The 22,764-nt window shown below is 53.3% G+C and overlaps 1 protein-coding gene across 1 annotated transcript in view; it reads left to right on the forward strand.

The window, feature by feature from the left end:
• Positions 1–22,764, forward strand: part of LOC132393530 (chloride intracellular channel protein 4-like) — a 100,446-nt gene that overhangs the window by 64,905 nt on the left and 12,777 nt on the right. Inside the window, exon 4 of the mRNA XM_059968911.1 lies at positions 18,727–18,833. Within this exon, the coding sequence (XP_059824894.1) occupies positions 18,727–18,833 (107 nt within the window). The remainder of the gene's footprint in view (positions 1–18,726; positions 18,834–22,764) is intronic.

Genomic DNA, 22,764 nt, shown 5'->3' on the forward strand with positions numbered 1-22,764 from the left:
TCGGTGACGCTTACTGACGACACAGGGAGCTGAAGGGGTGATGTCTCAGTGACTCTTCCTGAGGACAGGGGGAGCTGAAGGGGTGATGTCTCGGTGACTCTTCCTGAGGACAGAGAGCTGAAGGGGTGATGTCTCAGTGACTCTTCCTGAGGACAGAGAGCTGAAGGGGTGATGTCTCGGTGACTCTTCCTCAGGACAGAGGGAGCTGAAGGGGTAATGTCACGGTGACTCTTCCTGAGGACAGAGGGAGCTGAAGGGGTTATCTCTCAGTGACTCTTGCTGAGGACAGGGGGAGCTGAAGGGGTGATGTCTCGGTGACTCTTCCTGAGGACAGAGGGAGTTGAAGGGGTGATGTCTCGGTGACTCTTCCTGTGGACAGGGAGCAGAAGGGGTGATGTCTCGGTGACTCTTCCTGAGGACAGAGGGAGCTGAAGGTGCGATGTCACAGTGACTCTACCTGAGGACAGAAGGAGCTGAAGGGGTGATGTCTCAGTGACTCTTCCTGAAGACAGGGAGCTGAAGGGGTGATGTCTCGGTGAATCTTCCTGAGGACAGGGAGCTGAAGGGGTGATGTCTCGGTGACGCTTACTGACGACACAGGGAGCTGAAGGGGTAATGTCTCGGTGACTCTTTCTGACGACAGGGAGCTGAAGGGGTGATGTCTCGGTGAACCTTCCTGAGGACAGGGAGCTGAAGGGGTGATGTCTCGGTGACGCTTACTGACGACACAGGGAGCTGAAGGGGTAATGTCTCCGTGACTCTTCCTGAGGACAGGGAGCTGAAGGGGTGATGTCTTGGTGACTCTTCCTGAGGACAGGGAGCTGAAGGGGTGATGTCTCGGTGACTCTTCCTGTGGACAGGGAGCAGAAGGGGTGATGTCTCGGTGACTCTTCCTGAGGACAGAGGGAGCTGAAGGTGCGATGTCACAGTGACTCTTCCTGAGGACAGAGGGAGCTGAAGGGGTGATGTCTCAGTGACTCTTCCTATGGACAGGGAGCTGAAGGGATAATGTCTCGGTGACTCTTCCTGAGGGCAGGGAGCTGAGGGGGTGATGTCTCAGTGACTCTTCCTGAGGACCAAGGGAGCTGAAGGGGTGATGTCTCGGTGACTCTTCCTGAGGACAGAGGGAGCTGAAGGGGTGATGTCTCGGTGACTCTTCCTGAGGACAGGGGGAGCTGAAGGGGTGATGTCTCGGTGTCTTCCTGAGGACAGAGTGATCTGAAGGGGTAATGTCACGGTGACTCTTCCTGAGCACTGAGGGAGCTGAAGGGGTGATGACTCGCTGACTCCTACTGGGGACAGAGGGTTGAAAGGGTCATGTCTCGGTGACTCTTCCTGAGGACAGAGGGAGCTGAAGGGGTAATGTCACGGTGACTCTTCCTGAAGACAGGGGGAGCTGAAGGGGTGATGTCTCGATGACTCTTCCTGAGGACAGAGGGAGTTGAAGGGGTGATGTCTCGGTGACTCTTCCTGAGGACAGGGGGAGCTGAAGGGGTAATGTCTCGGTGACTCTTCCTGAGGACAGGGAGCTGAAGGGGTGAATTCTCGGTGACTCTTCCTGAGGACAGAGGGAGCTGAAGGGGTGATGTCTTGGTGACTCTTCCTGAGGACAGAGGGAGCTGAAGGGGTGATGTCACAGTGACTCTTCCTGAGGACAGGGAGCTGAAGGGGTAATGTCTCTGTGACTCTTCCTGAGGACAGGGGGAGCTGAAGGGGTGATTTATCGGTGACTCTTCCTGAGGACAGGGGGAGCTGAAGGGGTAATTTCTCGGTGACTCTTCCTGAGGGCAGGGAGCTGAAGGGGTGAAGTCTCGGTGACTCTTCCTGAGGACAGGGGGAGCTGAAGGGGTGAAGTCTCGGTGACTCTTCCTGAGGACAGGGGGAGCTGAAGGGGCGATGTCTCAGTGACTCTTCCTGAGGACAGAGGGAGCTGAAGGGGTAATGTCACGGTGACTCTTCCTGAAGACAGGGGGAGCTGAAGGGGTGATGTCTCGATGACTCTTCCTGAGGACAGAGGGAGTTGAAGGGGTGATGTCTCGGTGACTCTTCCTGAGGACAGGGGGAGCTGAAGGGGTAATGTCTCGGTGACTCTTCCTGAGGACAGGGAGCTGAAGGGGTGAATTCTCGGTGACTCTTCCTGAGGACAGAGGGAGCTGAAGGGGTGATGTCTTGGTGACTCTTCCTGAGGACAGAGGGAGCTGAAGGGGTGATGTCACAGTGACTCTTCCTGAGGACAGGGAGCTGAAGGGGTAATGTCTCTGTGACTCTTCCTGAGGACAGGGGGAGCTGAAGGGGTGATTTATCGGTGACTCTTCCTGAGGACAGGGGGAGCTGAAGGGGTAATTTCTCGGTGACTCTTCCTGAGGGCAGGGAGCTGAAGGGGTGAAGTCTCGGTGACTCTTCCTGAGGACAGGGGGAGCTGAAGGGGTGAAGTCTCGGTGACTCTTCCTGAGGACAGGGGGAGCTGAAGGGGCGATGTCTCAGTGACTCTTCCTGAGGACAGGGGGAGCTGAGGGGGTAATGTCTCGGTGACTTCCTGAGGACAGGGAGCTGAAGGGGTGATGTCTTGGTGACTCTTCCTGAGGACAGAGGGAGTTGAAGGGATGATGACTCGGTGACTCTTCCTGACAGAGGGAGCTGAAGGGGTGATGTCTCAGTGACTCTTCCTGAGGACAGAGGGAGCTGAAGGGGTCATGTCTCGGTGACTCTTCCTGAGGACAGAGTGACCTGAAGGGGTGATGTCTTGGTGACTCTTCCTGAGGACAGAGTGACCTGAAGGGGTAATGTCACGGTGACTCTTCTTGAGGACAGAGGGATCTGAGGGGGTAATGTCTCGGTGTCTTCCTGAGGACAGGGAGCTGATGGGGTGATGTCTCGGTGACTCTTCCTGAGTACAGGGAGTTGAAGGGGTAATGTCACGGTGACTGTTCCTGAGGACAGAGGGAGCTGAAGGGGTGATGTCTCGGTGACTTCCTGAGGACAGGGAGCTGAAGGGGTGATGTCTCCGTTTCTCTTCCTGTGGACAGGGAGCTGAAGGGGTGATGTCTCGGTGACTTCCTGAGGACAGGGAGCTGAAGGGGTGATGTCTCCGTGTCTCTTCCTGTGTACAGGGAGCTGAAGGGGTGATGTCTCGGTGACTCTTCCTGAGGACAGGGAGCTGAAAGGGTCATGTCACGGTGACTCTTCCTGAGGACAGGGAGCTGAAGGGGTGATGTCTCCGTGACTCTTCCTGAGTACTGGGAGCTGAAGGGGTGATGTCTCGGTGACTCTTCCTGAGGACAGTGGGAGCTGAAGGGGTAATGTCTCGGTGACTCTTCCTGAGGACAGTGGGAGCTGAAGGGGTAATGTCTCGGTGACTCTTCCTGAGGGCAGTGGGAGCTGAAGGGGTAATGTCTCGGTGACTCTTCCTGAGGACAGGGAGCTGAAGGGGTGATGTCACCGTGACTCTTCCTGAGGACAGAGGGAGCTGAAGGGGTGATGACTCGGTGACTCCTACTGGGGACAGAGGGAGCTGAAGGGGTGATGTCTCGGTGACTCTTCCTGAGGACAGAGGGAGCTCAAGGGGTGATGACTCGGTGACTCCTACTGGGGACAGAGGGAGCTGATGGGGTGATGTCTCCGTGACTCTTCCTGAGGACAGGGAGCTGAAGGGGTGATGTCTCGGTGACTTCCTGAGGACAGGGAGCTGAAGGGGTGATGTCTCCGTGTCTCTTCCTGTGGACAGGGAGCTGAAGGGGTGATGTCTCGGTGACTCTTCCTGAGGACTGAGGGAGCTGAAGGTGTGATGACTCGGTGACTCCTACTGGGGACAGAGGGAGCTGAAAGGGTCATGTCTCGGTGACTCTTCCTGAGGACAGAGGGACCTGAAGTGTTGATGTCTCGATGACTCTTCCTGAGGACAGGGGGAGCTGAAGGGGTGATGTCTCGGTGACTCTTCCTGAGGACAGGGAGCTGAAGGGATGATGTCTCCGTGACTCTTCCTGAGGACAGGGAGCTGAAGCGGTGATGTCTCGGTGACTCTTCCTGTGGACGGAGCTGAAGGGGTAATGTCTCGGATACTCTTCCTGAGGACAGGGAGCTGAAGGGGTAATGTCTCGGTTACTCTTCCTGAGGACAGAGGGACCTGAAGGGGTGATGTCTCGGTGACTTCCTGAGGACAGGGAGCTGAAGGGGTGATGTCTCGGTGACTCCTACTGGGGACAGAGGGAGCTGAAGGGGTGATGACTCGGTGACTCCTACTGGGGACAGGGGGAGCTGAAGGGGTGATGTCTTGGTGACTCTTCCTGAGGACAGGGAGCTGAAGGGGTGATGTCACCGTGACTCTTCCAGAGGACAGGGAGCTGAAGGGGTGATGACTCGGTGACTCCTACTGGGGACAGAGGGAGCTGAAGGGGTGATGTCTCCGTGACTCTTCCTGAGGACAGGGAGCTGAAGGGGTGATGTCTCGGTGACTCTTCCTGAGGACAGGGAGCTGAAGGGGTGATGTCTCGGTGACTCTTCCTGAGGACAGGGAGCTGAAGGGGTGATGTCTCGGAGACTTCCTGAGGACAGGGAGCTGAAGGGGTGATGTCTCCGTGTCTCTTCCTGTGGACAGGGAGCTGAAGGAGTGATGTCTCGGGTGACTCTTCCTGAGGACAGGGAGCTGAAGGGATGATGTCTCCGTGACTCTTCCTGAGGACAGGGAGCTGAAGGGGTGATGTCTCGGTGACTCCTACTGGGGACAGAGGGAGCTGAAGGGGTGATGACTCGGTGACTCCTACTGGGGACAGAGGGAGCTGAAGGGGTGATGTCTTGGTGACTCTTCCTGAGGACAGGGTGAGCTGAAGGGGTGATGTCTGGGTGACTCTTCCTGAGGACAGAGGGAGCTGAAGGGGTGATGTCTCGGTGACTCTTCCTGAGGACAGAGGGAGCTGAAGTGGTGATATCTCGTTGACTCTTCCTGAGGACAGAGGGAGCTGAAGGGGTGAAGTCTCAGTGATTCTTCCTGAGGACAGAGGGAGCTGAAGGGGTAATGTCTTGGTGACTCTTCCTGACGACAGGGAGCTGAAGGGGTGATGTCTCGGTGACTCTTCCTGAGGACAGGGAGCTGATGGGGTGATGTCTCCGTGACTCTTCCTGAGGACAGAGGGACCTGAGGGGGTAATGTCTCGGTGTCTTCCTGAGGACAGGGAGCTGAAGGAGTGATGTCTTGATGACTTCCTGAGGACAGAGGGAGCTGAAGGGGTAATGTCTCGGTGACTCTTCCTGAGGACAGAGGGAGTTGAAGGGGTGATGTCTCGGTGACTCTTCCTGAGGACAGGGGGAGCTGAAGGGGTAATGTCTCGGTGACTCTTCCTGAGGACAGGGAGCTGAAGGGGTGAATTCTCGGTGACTCTTCCTGAGGACAGAGGGAGCTGAAGGGGTGATGTCTTGGTGACTCTTCCTGAGGACAGAGGGAGCTGAAGGGGTGATGTCACAGTGACTCTTCCTGAGGACAGGGAGCTGAAGGGGTAATGTCTCTGTGACTCTTCCTGAGGACAGGGGGAGCTGAAGGGGTGATTTATCGGTGACTCTTCCTGAGGACAGGGGGAGCTGAAGGGGTAATTTCTCGGTGACTCTTCCTGAGGGCAGGGAGCTGAAGGGGTGAAGTCTCGGTGACTCTTCCTGAGGACAGGGGGAGCTGAAGGGGTGAAGTCTCGGTGACTCTTCCTGAGGACAGGGGGAGCTGAAGGGGCGATGTCTCAGTGACTCTTCCTGAGGACAGGGGGAGCTGAGGGGGTAATGTCTCGGTGACTTCCTGAGGACAGGGAGCTGAAGGGGTGATGTCTTGGTGACTCTTCCTGAGGACAGAGGGAGTTGAAGGGATGATGACTCGGTGACTCTTCCTGACAGAGGGAGCTGAAGGGGTGATGTCTCAGTGACTCTTCCTGAGGACAGAGGGAGCTGAAGGGGTCATGTCTCGGTGACTCTTCCTGAGGACAGAGTGACCTGAAGGGGTGATGTCTTGGTGACTCTTCCTGAGGACAGAGTGACCTGAAGGGGTAATGTCACGGTGACTCTTCTTGAGGACAGAGGGATCTGAGGGGGTAATGTCTCGGTGTCTTCCTGAGGACAGGGAGCTGATGGGGTGATGTCTCGGTGACTCTTCCTGAGTACAGGGAGTTGAAGGGGTAATGTCACGGTGACTGTTCCTGAGGACAGAGGGAGCTGAAGGGGTGATGTCTTGGTGACTCTTCCTGAGGACAGAGGGAGCTGAAGGGGTGATGTCACAGTGACTCTTCCTGAGGACAGGGAGCTGAAGGGGTAATGTCTCTGTGACTCTTCCTGAGGACAGGGGGAGCTGAAGGGGTGATTTATCGGTGACTCTTCCTGAGGACAGGGGGAGCTGAAGGGGTAATTTCTCGGTGACTCTTCCTGAGGGCAGGGAGCTGAAGGGGTGAAGTCTCGGTGACTCTTCCTGAGGACAGGGGGAGCTGAAGGGGTGAAGTCTCGGTGACTCTTCCTGAGGACAGGGGGAGCTGAAGGGGCGATGTCTCAGTGACTCTTCCTGAGGACAGAGGGAGCTGAAGGGGTAATGTCACGGTGACTCTTCCTGAAGACAGGGGGAGCTGAAGGGGTGATGTCTCGATGACTCTTCCTGAGGACAGAGGGAGTTGAAGGGGTGATGTCTCGGTGACTCTTCCTGAGGACAGGGGGAGCTGAAGGGGTAATGTCTCGGTGACTCTTCCTGAGGACAGGGAGCTGAAGGGGTGAATTCTCGGTGACTCTTCCTGAGGACAGAGGGAGCTGAAGGGGTGATGTCTTGGTGACTCTTCCTGAGGACAGAGGGAGCTGAAGGGGTGATGTCACAGTGACTCTTCCTGAGGACAGGGAGCTGAAGGGGTAATGTCTCTGTGACTCTTCCTGAGGACAGGGGGAGCTGAAGGGGTGATTTATCGGTGACTCTTCCTGAGGACAGGGGGAGCTGAAGGGGTAATTTCTCGGTGACTCTTCCTGAGGGCAGGGAGCTGAAGGGGTGAAGTCTCGGTGACTCTTCCTGAGGACAGGGGGAGCTGAAGGGGTGAAGTCTCGGTGACTCTTCCTGAGGACAGGGGGAGCTGAAGGGGCGATGTCTCAGTGACTCTTCCTGAGGACAGGGGGAGCTGAGGGGGTAATGTCTCGGTGACTTCCTGAGGACAGGGAGCTGAAGGGGTGATGTCTTGGTGACTCTTCCTGAGGACAGAGGGAGTTGAAGGGATGATGACTCGGTGACTCTTCCTGACAGAGGGAGCTGAAGGGGTGATGTCTCAGTGACTCTTCCTGAGGACAGAGGGAGCTGAAGGGGTCATGTCTCGGTGACTCTTCCTGAGGACAGAGTGACCTGAAGGGGTGATGTCTTGGTGACTCTTCCTGAGGACAGAGTGACCTGAAGGGGTAATGTCACGGTGACTCTTCTTGAGGACAGAGGGATCTGAGGGGGTAATGTCTCGGTGTCTTCCTGAGGACAGGGAGCTGATGGGGTGATGTCTCGGTGACTCTTCCTGAGTACAGGGAGTTGAAGGGGTAATGTCACGGTGACTGTTCCTGAGGACAGAGGGAGCTGAAGGGGTGATGTCTCGGTGACTTCCTGAGGACAGGGAGCTGAAGGGGTGATGTCTCCGTTTCTCTTCCTGTGGACAGGGAGCTGAAGGGGTGATGTCTCGGTGACTTCCTGAGGACAGGGAGCTGAAGGGGTGATGTCTCCGTGTCTCTTCCTGTGTACAGGGAGCTGAAGGGGTGATGTCTCGGTGACTCTTCCTGAGGACAGGGAGCTGAAAGGGTCATGTCACGGTGACTCTTCCTGAGGACAGGGAGCTGAAGGGGTGATGTCTCCGTGACTCTTCCTGAGTACTGGGAGCTGAAGGGGTGATGTCTCGGTGACTCTTCCTGAGGACAGTGGGAGCTGAAGGGGTAATGTCTCGGTGACTCTTCCTGAGGACAGTGGGAGCTGAAGGGGTAATGTCTCGGTGACTCTTCCTGAGGGCAGTGGGAGCTGAAGGGGTAATGTCTCGGTGACTCTTCCTGAGGACAGGGAGCTGAAGGGGTGATGTCACCGTGACTCTTCCTGAGGACAGAGGGAGCTGAAGGGGTGATGACTCGGTGACTCCTACTGGGGACAGAGGGAGCTGAAGGGGTGATGTCTCGGTGACTCTTCCTGAGGACAGAGGGAGCTCAAGGGGTGATGACTCGGTGACTCCTACTGGGGACAGAGGGAGCTGATGGGGTGATGTCTCCGTGACTCTTCCTGAGGACAGGGAGCTGAAGGGGTGATGTCTCGGTGACTTCCTGAGGACAGGGAGCTGAAGGGGTGATGTCTCCGTGTCTCTTCCTGTGGACAGGGAGCTGAAGGGGTGATGTCTCGGTGACTCTTCCTGAGGACTGAGGGAGCTGAAGGTGTGATGACTCGGTGACTCCTACTGGGGACAGAGGGAGCTGAAAGGGTCATGTCTCGGTGACTCTTCCTGAGGACAGAGGGACCTGAAGTGTTGATGTCTCGATGACTCTTCCTGAGGACAGGGGGAGCTGAAGGGGTGATGTCTCGGTGACTCTTCCTGAGGACAGGGAGCTGAAGGGATGATGTCTCCGTGACTCTTCCTGAGGACAGGGAGCTGAAGCGGTGATGTCTCGGTGACTCTTCCTGTGGACGGAGCTGAAGGGGTAATGTCTCGGATACTCTTCCTGAGGACAGGGAGCTGAAGGGGTAATGTCTCGGTTACTCTTCCTGAGGACAGAGGGACCTGAAGGGGTGATGTCTCGGTGACTTCCTGAGGACAGGGAGCTGAAGGGGTGATGTCTCGGTGACTCCTACTGGGGACAGAGGGAGCTGAAGGGGTGATGACTCGGTGACTCCTACTGGGGACAGGGGGAGCTGAAGGGGTGATGTCTTGGTGACTCTTCCTGAGGACAGGGAGCTGAAGGGGTGATGTCACCGTGACTCTTCCAGAGGACAGGGAGCTGAAGGGGTGATGACTCGGTGACTCCTACTGGGGACAGAGGGAGCTGAAGGGGTGATGTCTCCGTGACTCTTCCTGAGGACAGGGAGCTGAAGGGGTGATGTCTCGGTGACTCTTCCTGAGGACAGGGAGCTGAAGGGGTGATGTCTCGGTGACTCTTCCTGAGGACAGGGAGCTGAAGGGGTGATGTCTCGGAGACTTCCTGAGGACAGGGAGCTGAAGGGGTGATGTCTCCGTGTCTCTTCCTGTGGACAGGGAGCTGAAGGAGTGATGTCTCGGGTGACTCTTCCTGAGGACAGGGAGCTGAAGGGATGATGTCTCCGTGACTCTTCCTGAGGACAGGGAGCTGAAGGGGTGATGTCTCGGTGACTCCTACTGGGGACAGAGGGAGCTGAAGGGGTGATGACTCGGTGACTCCTACTGGGGACAGAGGGAGCTGAAGGGGTGATGTCTTGGTGACTCTTCCTGAGGACAGGGTGAGCTGAAGGGGTGATGTCTGGGTGACTCTTCCTGAGGACAGAGGGAGCTGAAGGGGTGATGTCTCGGTGACTCTTCCTGAGGACAGAGGGAGCTGAAGTGGTGATATCTCGTTGACTCTTCCTGAGGACAGAGGGAGCTGAAGGGGTGAAGTCTCAGTGATTCTTCCTGAGGACAGAGGGAGCTGAAGGGGTAATGTCTTGGTGACTCTTCCTGACGACAGGGAGCTGAAGGGGTGATGTCTCGGTGACTCTTCCTGAGGACAGGGAGCTGATGGGGTGATGTCTCCGTGACTCTTCCTGAGGACAGAGGGACCTGAGGGGGTAATGTCTCGGTGTCTTCCTGAGGACAGGGAGCTGAAGGAGTGATGTCTTGATGACTTCCTGAGGACAGAGGGAGCTGAAGGGGTAATGTCTCGGTGACTCTTCCTGAGGACAGGGGGAGCTGAAGGGGTAATGTCTCGGTGACTCTTCCTGAGGACAGGGAGCTGAAGGGGTGAATTCTCGGTGACTCTTCCTGAGGACAGAGGGAGCTGAAGGGGTGATGTCTTGGTGACTCTTCCTGAGGACAGAGGGAGCTGAAGGGGTGATGTCACAGTGACTCTTCCTGAGGACAGGGAGCTGAAGGGGTAATGTCTCTGTGACTCTTCCTGAGGACAGGGGGAGCTGAAGGGGTGATTTATCGGTGACTCTTCCTGAGGACAGGGGGAGCTGAAGGGGTAATTTCTCGGTGACTCTTCCTGAGGGCAGGGAGCTGAAGGGGTGAAGTCTCGGTGACTCTTCCTGAGGACAGGGGGAGCTGAAGGGGTGAAGTCTCGGTGACTCTTCCTGAGGACAGGGGGAGCTGAAGGGGCGATGTCTCAGTGACTCTTCCTGAGGACAGGGGGAGCTGAGGGGGTAATGTCTCGGTGACTTCCTGAGGACAGGGAGCTGAAGGGGTGATGTCTTGGTGACTCTTCCTGAGGACAGAGGGAGTTGAAGGGATGATGACTCGGTGACTCTTCCTGACAGAGGGAGCTGAAGGGGTGATGTCTCAGTGACTCTTCCTGAGGACAGAGGGAGCTGAAGGGGTCATGTCTCGGTGACTCTTCCTGAGGACAGAGTGACCTGAAGGGGTGATGTCTTGGTGACTCTTCCTGAGGACAGAGTGACCTGAAGGGGTAATGTCACGGTGACTCTTCTTGAGGACAGAGGGATCTGAGGGGGTAATGTCTCGGTGTCTTCCTGAGGACAGGGAGCTGATGGGGTGATGTCTCGGTGACTCTTCCTGAGTACAGGGAGTTGAAGGGGTAATGTCACGGTGACTGTTCCTGAGGACAGAGGGAGCTGAAGGGGTGATGTCTCGGTGACTTCCTGAGGACAGGGAGCTGAAGGGGTGATGTCTCCGTTTCTCTTCCTGTGGACAGGGAGCTGAAGGGGTGATGTCTCGGTGACTTCCTGAGGACAGGGAGCTGAAGGGGTGATGTCTCCGTGTCTCTTCCTGTGTACAGGGAGCTGAAGGGGTGATGTCTCGGTGACTCTTCCTGAGGACAGGGAGCTGAAAGGGTCATGTCACGGTGACTCTTCCTGAGGACAGGGAGCTGAAGGGGTGATGTCTCCGTGACTCTTCCTGAGTACTGGGAGCTGAAGGGGTGATGTCTCGGTGACTCTTCCTGAGGACAGTGGGAGCTGAAGGGGTAATGTCTCGGTGACTCTTCCTGAGGACAGTGGGAGCTGAAGGGGTAATGTCTCGGTGACTCTTCCTGAGGGCAGTGGGAGCTGAAGGGGTAATGTCTCGGTGACTCTTCCTGAGGACAGGGAGCTGAAGGGGTGATGTCACCGTGACTCTTCCTGAGGACAGAGGGAGCTGAAGGGGTGATGACTCGGTGACTCCTACTGGGGACAGAGGGAGCTGAAGGGGTGATGTCTCGGTGACTCTTCCTGAGGACAGAGGGAGCTCAAGGGGTGATGACTCGGTGACTCCTACTGGGGACAGAGGGAGCTGATGGGGTGATGTCTCCGTGACTCTTCCTGAGGACAGGGAGCTGAAGGGGTGATGTCTCGGTGACTTCCTGAGGACAGGGAGCTGAAGGGGTGATGTCTCCGTGTCTCTTCCTGTGGACAGGGAGCTGAAGGGGTGATGTCTCGGTGACTCTTCCTGAGGACTGAGGGAGCTGAAGGTGTGATGACTCGGTGACTCCTACTGGGGACAGAGGGAGCTGAAAGGGTCATGTCTCGGTGACTCTTCCTGAGGACAGAGGGACCTGAAGTGTTGATGTCTCGATGACTCTTCCTGAGGACAGGGGGAGCTGAAGGGGTGATGTCTCGGTGACTCTTCCTGAGGACAGGGAGCTGAAGGGATGATGTCTCCGTGACTCTTCCTGAGGACAGGGAGCTGAAGCGGTGATGTCTCGGTGACTCTTCCTGTGGACGGAGCTGAAGGGGTAATGTCTCGGATACTCTTCCTGAGGACAGGGAGCTGAAGGGGTAATGTCTCGGTTACTCTTCCTGAGGACAGAGGGACCTGAAGGGGTGATGTCTCGGTGACTTCCTGAGGACAGGGAGCTGAAGGGGTGATGTCTCGGTGACTCCTACTGGGGACAGAGGGAGCTGAAGGGGTGATGACTCGGTGACTCCTACTGGGGACAGGGGGAGCTGAAGGGGTGATGTCTTGGTGACTCTTCCTGAGGACAGGGAGCTGAAGGGGTGATGTCACCGTGACTCTTCCAGAGGACAGGGAGCTGAAGGGGTGATGACTCGGTGACTCCTACTGGGGACAGAGGGAGCTGAAGGGGTGATGTCTCCGTGACTCTTCCTGAGGACAGGGAGCTGAAGGGGTGATGTCTCGGTGACTCTTCCTGAGGACAGGGAGCTGAAGGGGTGATGTCTCGGTGACTCTTCCTGAGGACAGGGAGCTGAAGGGGTGATGTCTCGGAGACTTCCTGAGGACAGGGAGCTGAAGGGGTGATGTCTCCGTGTCTCTTCCTGTGGACAGGGAGCTGAAGGGGTGATGTCTCGGTGACTCTTCCTGAGGACTGAGGGAGCTGAAGGTGTGATGACTCGGTGACTCCTACTGGGGACAGAGGGAGCTGAAAGGGTCTTGTCTCGGTGACTCTTCCTGAGGACAGAGGGACCTGAAGTGTTGATGTCTCGATGACTCTTCCTGAGGACAGGGAGCTGAAGGAGTGATGTCTCGGGTGACTCTTCCTGAGGACAGGGAGCTGAAGGGATGATGTCTCCGTGACTCTTCCTGAGGACAGGGAGCTGAAGGGGTGATGTCTCGGTGACTCCTACTGGGGACAGAGGGAGCTGAAGGGGTGATGACTCGGTGACTCCTACTGGGGACAGAGGGAGCTGAAGGGGTGATGTCTTGGTGACTCTTCCTGAGGACAGGGTGAGCTGAAGGGGTGATGTCTGGGTGACTCTTCCTGAGGACAGAGGGAGCTGAAGGGGTGATGTCTCGGTGACTCTTCCTGAGGACAGAGGGAGCTGAAGTGGTGATATCTCGTTGACTCTTCCTGAGGACAGAGGGAGCTGAAGGGGTGAAGTCTCAGTGATTCTTCCTGAGGACAGAGGGAGCTGAAGGGGTAATGTCTTGGTGACTCTTCCTGACGACAGGGAGCTGAAGGGGTGATGTCTCGGTGACTCTTCCTGAGGACAGGGAGCTGATGGGGTGATGTCTCCGTGACTCTTCCTGAGGACAGAGGGACCTGAGGGGGTAATGTCTCGGTGTCTTCCTGAGGACAGGGAGCTGAAGGAGTGATGTCTTGATGACTTCCTGAGGACAGAGGGAGCTGAAGGGGTAATGTCTCGGTGACTCTTCCTGAGGACAGGGAGCTGATGGGGTGATGTCTCGGTGACTCTTCCTGAGGACAGGGGGAGCTGAAGGGGTGTTGACTCCGTGACTCTTCCTGAGGACAGGGAGCTGAAGGGGTGATGTCTCGGTGACTCTTTCTGAGGACAGAGTGATCTGAAGGAGTAATGTCTCGGTGACTCTTCCTGAGGACTGAGGGAGCTGAAGGGGTGATGTCTCAGTGACTCTTCCTGAGGACAGAGGGAGCTGAAGGGGTGATGTCTCAGTGACTCTTCCTGAGGACAGAGGGAGCTGAAGGGGTGATGTCTCAGTGACTCTTCCTGAGGACAAATGGACCTGAAGTCGTGATGTCTCCGTGACTCTTCCTGAGGACAGGGAGCTGAAGGGGAGATGTCTCGGTGACTCTTCCTGAGGATAGTGGGATCTGAAGCGGTGATGTCACGGTGACTCTTCCTGAGGACAGAGGGATCTGAGGGGGTAATGTCGCGGTGACTTCCTGAGGAAAGGGAGCTGAAGTGGTGATGTCTCGGTGACTCTTCCTGACGACAGGGAGCTGAAGGGGTAATGTCTCAGTGACACTTCCTGAGGACAGGGGGTGCTGAAGGAGTGATGTCTCAGTGACTCTTCCTGAGGACAGAGGGAGCTGAAGGGGTGATGTCTCAGTGACTCTTCCTGAGGACAGAGGGAGCTGAAGGGGTGATGTCTCAGTCACTCTTCCTGAGGACAGTGGGAGCTGAAGGGGTGTTGTCTCGGTTACTCTTCCTGAGTACAGTGAGCTGAAGGGGTGATGTCTCAGTGACTCTTCCTGAGGACAGAGGGAGCTGAAGGGGTGATGTCTCGGTGACTCTTCCTGAGGACAGCGGGAGCTGAAGGGGTGATGTCACGGTGACTCTTCCTCAAGACAGAGGGAGCTGAGGGGGTAATGTCTCGGTGACTTCCTGAGGACAGAGGGAGCTGAAGGGGTAATGTCTCCGTGTCTCTTCCTGTGGACAGTGAGCTGAAGGGGTGATGTCTCGGTGACTCTTCCTGAGGACAGAGGGAGCTGAAGGGGTGATGTCTTGGTGACTCTTCCTGAGGACAGAGTGACCTGAAGGGGTAATGTCACGGTGACTCTTCTTGAGGACAGAGGGATCTGAGGGGGTAATGTCTCGGTGTCTTCCTGAGGACAGGGAGCTGATGGGGTGATGTCTCGGTGACTCTTCCTGAGTACAGGGAGTTGAAGGGGTAATGTCACGGTGACTGTTCCTGAGGACAGAGGGAGCTGAAGGGGTGATGTCTCGGTGACTTCCTGAGGACAGGGAGCTGAAGGGGTGATGTCTCCGTTTCTCTTCCTGTGGACAGGGAGCTGAAGGGGTGATGTCTCGGTGACTTCCTGAGGACAGAGGGAGCTGAAAGGGTGATGTCTCCGTGACTATTCCTGAGGACAGAGGGAGCTGAAGGGGTGATGTCTTGGTGACTCTTCCTGAGGACAGGGAGCTGAAGGGGTGATGTCTCGGTGACTCTTTCTGAGGACAGGGGGAACTGAAGGGGTGATGTCTCGGTGACTCTTCCTGAGGTCAGAAGGAGCTGATGGGGTGATGTCTTGGTGACTCTTCCTGAGGACAGAGGGAGCTGAAGGGGTGATGTCTCGGTGACTTCCTGAGGACAGGGAGCTGAAGGGGTGATGTCTCCGTGTCTCTTCCTGTGTACAGGGAGCTGAAGGGGTGATGTCTCCGTGACTCTTCCTGAGTACTGGGAGCTGAAGGGGTGATGTCTCGGTGACTCTTCCTGAGGACAGTGGGAGCTGATGGGGTAATGTCTCGGTGACTCTTCCTGAGGGCAGTGGGAGCTGAAGGGGTAATGTCTCGGTGACTCTTCCTGAGGACAGGGAGCTGAAGGGGTGATGTCACCGTGACTCTTCCTGAGGACAGTGGGAGCTGAAGGGGTGATGTCTTGGTAACTCTTCCAGAGGACAGGGAGCTGAAGGGGTAATGTCACGGTGACTCTTCCTGAGGACAGAGGGAGCTGAAGGGGTGATGACTCGGTGACTCCTACTGGGGACAGAGGGAGCTGAAGGGGTGATGTCTCGGTGACTCTTCCTGAGGACAGAGGGAGCTCAAGGGGTGATGACTCGGTGACTCCTACTGGGGACAGAGGGAGCTGATGGGGTGATGTCTCCGTGACTCTTCCTGAGGACAGGGAGCTGAAGGGGTGATGTCTCGGTGACTTCCTGAGGACAGGGAGCTGAAGGGGTGATGTCTCCGTGTCTCTTCCTGTGGACAGGGAGCTGAAGGGGTGATGACTCGGTGACTCTTCCTGAGGACTGAGGGAGCTGAAGGTGTGATGACTCGGTGACTCCTACTGGGGACAGAGGGAGCTGAAAGTGTCATGTCTCGGTGACTCTTCCTGAGGACAGAGGGACCTGAAGTGTTGATGTCTCGATGACTCTTCCTGAGGACAGGGGGAGCTGAAGGGGTGATGTCTCAGTGACTCTTCCTGAGGACAGGGAGCTGAAGGGATGATGTCTCCGTGACTCTTCCTGAGGACAGGGAGCTGAAACGGTGATGTCTCGGTGACTCTTCCTGTGGACGGAGCTGAAGGGGTAATGTCTCGGATACTCTTCCTGAGGACAGGGAGCTGAAGGGGTAATGTCTCGGTTACTCTTCCTGAGGACAGAGGGACCTGAAGGGGTGATGTCTCGGTGACTTCCTGAGGACAGGGAGCTGAAGGGGTGATGTCTCGGTGACTCCTACTGGGGACAGAGGGAGCTGAAGCGGTGATGACTCGGTGACTCCTACTGGGGACAGGGGGAGCTGAAGGGGTGATGTCTTGGTGACTCTTCCTGAGGACAGGTAGCTGAAGGGGTGATGTCACCGTGACTCTTCCAGAGGACAGGGAGCTGAAGGGGTAATGTCACGGTGACTCTTCCTGAGGACAGAGGGAGCTGAAGGGGTGATGACTCGGTGACTCCTACTGGGGACAGAGGGAGCTGAAGGGGTGATGTCTCCGTGACTCTTCCTGAGGACAGGGAGCTGAAGGGGTGATGTCTCGGAGACTTCCTGAGGACAGGGAGCTGAAGGGGTGATGTCTCCGTGTCTCTTCCTGTGGACAGGGAGCTGAAGGGGTGATGTCTCGGTGACTCTTCCTGAGGACTGAGGGAGCTGAGGTGTGATGACTCGGTGACTCCTACTGGGGACAGAGGGAGCTGAAAGGGTCATGTCTCGGTGACTCTTCCTGAGGACAGAGGGACCTGAAGTGTTGATGTCTCGATGACTCTTCCTGAGGACAGGGAGCTGAAGGAGTGATGTCTCGGGTGACTCTTCCTGAGGACAGGGAGCTGAAGGGATGATGTCTCCGTGACTCTTCCTGAGGACAGGGAGCTGAAGCGGTGATGTCTCGGTGACTCTTCCTGAGGACAGGGAGCTGAAGGGGTGATGTCTCGATGACTCTTCCTGAGGTCAGAGGGAGCTGAAGGGGTAATGTCACTGTGACTCTTCCTGAGGACAGAGGGATCTGAGGGGGTAATGTCTCGGTGTCTTCCTGAGGACAGGGAGCTGATGGTGTGATGTCTCGGTGACTCTTCCTGAGGACAGGGAGCTGAAGGGGTGATGTCTCGGTGACTCCTACTGAGGACAGAGGGACCTGAAGGGGTGATGTCTCGGTGACTTCCTGAGTACAGGGAGCTGAAGGGGTGATGTCTCGGTGACTCCTACTGGGGACAGAGGGAGCTGAAGGGGTGATGACTCGGTGACTCCTACTGGGGACAGAGGGAGCTGAAGGGGTGATGTCTTGGTGACTCTTCCTGCGGACAGGGTGAGCTGAAGGGGTGATGTCTGGGTGACTCTTCCTGAGGACAGAGGGAGCTGAAGGGGTGATGTCTCGGTGACTCTTCCTGAGGACAGAGGGAGCTGAAGGTGTGATGTCTCGGTGACTCTTCCTGAGGATAGAGGGAGCTGAAGGGGTGATGTTTCGGTGACTCTTCCTGACGACAGGGAGCTGAAGGGGTGATGTCTCGGTTACTCTTCCTGAGGTCAGAGGGAGCTGAAGGGGTGATGTCTCCGTGACTCTTCCTGAGTACAGGGAGCTGAAGGGGTGATGTCTCGGTGACTCTTCCTGAGGACAGGGAGCTGAAGGGGTAATGTCTCGGTGACTCTTCCTGAGGACAGTGGGAGCTGAAGGGGTGATGACACGGTGACTTTTCCTGAGGTCAGAGGGAGCTGAAGGGTCGATGTCTCCGTTTCTCTTCCTGTGGACAGGGAGCTGAATGGATGATGTCTCGGTGACTTCCTGAGGACAGAGGGAGCTGAAGGGGTGATGTCTCCGTGACTCTTCCTGAGGACAGAGGGAGCTGAAGGGGTGATGTCTTGGTGACTCTTCCTTGAGGACAGGGAGCTGAAGGGGTGATGTCTCGGTGACTCTTCCTGAGGACAGGGGGAACTGAAGGGGTGATGTCACGGTGACTCTTCCTGAGGTCAGAAGGAGCTGATGGGGTGATGTCTTGGTGACTCTTCCTGAGGACACAGGGAGCTGAAGGGGTGATGTCTCGGTGACTCCTCCTGAGGACAGGGAGCTGAAGGGGTGATGTCTCGGTGACTCCTCCTGAGGACAGGGAGCTGAAGGGGTCATGTCTTGGTGACTCTTCCTGAGGGCCAAGGGAGTTTAGAGAGATGACCCAAAGCATCCTTGTCGGGGTGAAACAACCAGTAATCTGACACCGGCCTGACGGAGATTCTGTAGTCTAAGGTTGCTCCGTTTGTGTTGGAGAGTGTAATTTACTGATCTATTGATGATTCCAGTTTCAGTTGAGGTGAACCTGCACAGTTAAGTTTGCATATTGACGGGCTCTTGAGTTTAATTGATAATTGTGCAAATGCACAAATTCCTAACATTCCAAAATCAAAATGCCACTGATGTTGCACGTCTGAAATAAAATCACAAAGTACTTAGAGGTTGAGTGGTATCTGTGTAAAGAGAAACAAAGTCAGTCTCTCCAGCTGACAAAAAGATTATTGACTTGAAAAAATGAGCTCTCTCTAGCCGCTGCCTGATCTGCTGAGTATCTTTGGAATTTTCTGTTTAATATTCCCAAATATTACCTGGGTGATTAATGCATTTGTCAAAAACTCATCATTATTTCTCCCGGGAGACTTATCACTCTCCTGTCATGCCCACAAATCACTAGCCCTAGCTCGTACGTCTTTTGGAATGTGGGAGGTAGCTGGAGAACTGGTAGGAAATCCACACAGTCATGGTGAGAACATATAAGTTCCTTGTGGACGGTGGCGGGAGTTGAACCCCGACCCTATAGCTGATGCTGTAAAGCGCTACACTACTTTACCAAGAGCAATCTTGGTCGTGGAAAGGCCACGATCGCCCATGTCAATGACATGCCACCTGGAACGAACAAACTGAGCCACCGTGATCACTGATGGCAAATTGTAAAAAGCCAATGAGTGAGTTTAGAGAGATGACCCAAAGCATCCTTGTAATTGCATGGCTGAATGTATAACATGCGTTTATCTCCTAGGTATCCAAAGCTTTCTGCCAGGCATCCAGAGTCTAATTCTGCAGGAGCTGATGTTTTTGCCAAGTTCTCAGCTTACATTAAAAACACGAGGAAAGACATAAATGAGAGTAAGTATCATTGCTGCATTTGGGAGAAATGATAAAATAATGCACAGCAGGTCAGTCAGCATCCATTAAGCAAAAGGTTGTTTTGTTTTTCACTGACCAGAACCATGCTTGGTAAAGAAAGTTCAAAGTTTTTAAAATTCAATCATTTTGGATAAATCTAAGACTTTTATTGGAACAAATTACTGGAGTACAACTCCCACATAGTCCAATATTATTTTTATTAGGAGACATTGAAGGAACAATACCGAAACTTAAATTGAGTAAGTATCAGAAAAAATTTATAAAAATTGCATTGGCAGTAGCCAAAAAAGTTATCGCAGTTACTTGGAAATCTGATTTATATTTAACTATGGATCATTGGAATAATGAAATACATAGTTGTATTCCACTTGAAAAAATTACATACGATCTATGAAATGAATATGATATATTTTTGAAAATTTTGCTCCCAATCGAAAGATAGGATTAAATACATAGGTCCTTTGAAGATAAAATTATAAAGTAATTGGGGAAAGTAAAAATAAAAATTAAAATTATTTTGAACTCCATGAAGCATGTGGGGATCCTCCGATATCCAGGCAATCTTTCTCTTCTTTCTTTAGACAAGGGTTAAGGGGAGGGGGGAGGGTTAATATTTTTTCTCTCTCTTACTATTTTATCATTACATTTATTCTTTGTAATTTTCTAAAAAATTATAAATAAATAAATAAATAAATAAATAGAAAGTTCAAAGTAAAATTTATTATCAGAGCACATACATGTCATTATATACAACCCCAAAATTCTTTTACTGTGGGCACACTTAGCAAATCTATAGAACAGTAACAGGATCTGTAAACTGTAAACAAACTACAAATGCAGTTATAAATAAATAGCAATAAATAACGAGCATGAAATAACACGATAAAGAGTCCTTAAAGGAGTGTAGTTATCCTGTTTTGTTGATTGAGAGGTAGTAATGTTCCTGAGGCTCTTGTACCTTCTACCTGAAGGCAGTAGCAAGAGAAGAGCATGGCCTGGGTAGTGAGGATCTCTGATGATGGATGCTGCTTTGCTGTGGCAACATTTCATGTAGATGTGCTGAAAGGTTGGGCGGGTTTTACTCGTGATGAATCCACCTCCCTTGGTAGCATTTTCTGCTCAAATTCATTGGTGTTCCCATACTGGGCCGCAATGCAGCCAGTCAGCACACTCCCCGTGCACATCTGTGGGGGTTTGCCAAGGTTTAAGATGACTTGCTGAATCTTCACAGACTCCTGAGGAAGTAGAGGTGCATTCTTTTCACCTAGAGAAGTGGGATGCTTATGTGAGGATGCTGTTCTTGGACTACAGTTCAGTGTTCAACACCGTAATTCCATCCAGGCTTGACAAGTAGCTCAGAGACCTTGGCCTTCATCCTGCATTATGTAGCCAGATCCTGGATTTGCTGTCAGATCACCAGCAGGTGGTAAGAGTGGGCTCCCTCACCTCTACCCCTCTGACCCTCAACACAGGAGTTCCCTGTCCTGTGTTCCAAGCCCCCTCCTTTACTCTCTGTTCACCCATAACTGTGTCGCCACCCACTGCTCTAATCTGTTAATTAAATGTGCTGATGATTCTACATTGATTGGCCTAATCTCAAATAATAACGACGCAGCCTATAGAGAAGCGTCACTGTATCACTCTGATACAGTGGTGTCAAGTAAACAATCTCTCCCTCAATGTCGCAAAAATAGTGGAGCTGGTTGTGGATTACAGGAGGAATGGAGACAGGCTAGCCCCTATTGACATTAACGGATCTGTGGTTGAGAGGGTGAACAGCTTTAGGTTGCTCGGTATGCACATTACTGAGGACCTCATGTTGTCCATACATACTGGTTGTGTGTTTGAAAAAAGCACAACAGCACCTCTTCCACCTCAGATATTTGAAGAAATTCGGCATGAGTCCCCAAATCCTGAGGACTTTCTATAGAGGCACAATTGAGAGCGTCCTGACTGACTGCATCAGTGCCTGGTATGGGAACCGTACTTCCCTCAATCGCAGGATTGGTGCTGTCAGCCCAGTGCATCTGTAGGTGTAAACTTCCCACTATTCAGGACATTTACAAAGGCAGGTGTCACCAAAACACCAGGAGAGTAAGTACCATTGCTGCATTTGGGAGAGATGATAAAATAATGCACAGCAGGTCAGTCAACATCCATTAAGCAAAAGGTTAGAACTATGCTTGGTAAAGAAAGTTGATCCTCTTGAAGGATCATTGAGGACCTGAGTCACCCCAACCACAAACTGTTCCAGCTGCTACCATCCGGGAAACGGTACCGCAGCATAAAAGCCAGGACCAACAGGCTCCGAGACAGCTTCTTCCACCAGACCATCAGACTGATTAATTCATGCTGACACAATTGTATTTCTGTACTTTATTGACAGTCCTGTTGTACCTGCAAATTACTATATTTGCACATTGCACATTCAGATGGAGATATAGCTTAAAGATTTTTACTCCTCATATGTGAAGGACATAAGAAATAAAGTCAATTCAATTCAGTTCAATAATATTTGTATGATGGGTCGAAGAGAGTTCCTCTGAGATAGTGACAGCCAGGAATTTAAAGTTACTGAACCCTCTCCAACTCTGACCCTCCAACGATTATTGCCTTATGGACCTCTGGTTCCCCTCTCTTGAAATCTAGAATCACTTCCTTGATCTTATTGACATTGAGTAGAAGGTTCTTGTTATTACACCACTCAGCCAAATTTTCAATCTCCCTCCTGTATGTTGATTCATCACCACCTTTGATAACAACCCACAACAGTGGTGTCATCAGAAAACTTGTATATGGTGTTGGAGCTGTACTTAGTCACACTGTCATAGGTGGAAAGCAGGTAGAGCAGGGGCTAAGTACACATCCCTGCCGTGCTTCTGTGCTGACGGAGACTGTGGAGGAGATGCTCTTGCCAATTCAGATTGACTGGGGTCGACAAGTGAGGAAATCCAGGATCCAATTGCACAAGGAGGTTTTGAGGGCCAGGTCTTGGAGTTTACTGATAGATTTTGAGGGGATAATTATGTTAAATGCCGAGCTGTATTGATAAAGAGCATCCTGATGTATGCATCTTTACTGTCCAGATGTTCCAGGGTTGTGTGAAAAAACAGAGATTGCATCTGCTGTAGACCTGTTGCTCCAGTAGGCTAATCAGAGCAGATCGAAGTCGCTACTCAGGTTGGAGCTGATAGGCTTCAACACTGGCCTCTCAAAACACTTCATCACTGTGGATGTAAGTGCCATAGGGTGATCGTCATTGAAACAGGTTACTACGCTCTTCTTGAGCACCAGTACAATTGAAGCCTGCTTGAAGTAGGTAGGTACTACACACTAGTGAAGTGAAAAGTTGAAGATATCCATGAATACACACAGGTCTTCAGTACATGGCCTGGTATTCCATCTGGACCAGATGTTTTCCTTGAATTCACTCTCTTGAAGGCACATCATCTTCAGATACTGAGATCAAAGGATCATTGCGAGACATGGGGGTGCCCGATGGTTCCTCCCTGTTTTGGTGATCAAAGTGAGCGTAGAAGGCATTGAGCTCATCCAGATACGAAGCTTTGCTGTCCCCCATGTTGCTTAGTTTAACTTTGTAGGAGTTTATGGCATACAGACGCTGCCACAGTTGTCAAGCATCCTCATTGATTCCAGTCTAGTCTGAAATCTCCACTTTGACCGAGAGATGGCTTTCCAGAGATTATACCAGAAGGTCAAGAATTGAAAGGCAAGCTATGTAGGTGATGCTGAGTGCTGCTGTTAGATATGTGGGTTATGACTGAAGGAAAAAAAAATGACTGGAGTAGTGTAGCACTTTCATGCAAGGGTGTTTATTTGGTGCATCAAAAATGAAACTTACCAAAATTAGTGAAAAGAAAGCTGCCAATATTATCCAATAACACTTCCA

Source organism: Hypanus sabinus, chromosome 4, assembly GCF_030144855.1.
Source record: "Hypanus sabinus isolate sHypSab1 chromosome 4, sHypSab1.hap1, whole genome shotgun sequence".
In the NCBI taxonomy this organism is placed as follows: Eukaryota; Metazoa; Chordata; class Chondrichthyes; order Myliobatiformes; family Dasyatidae; genus Hypanus; species Hypanus sabinus.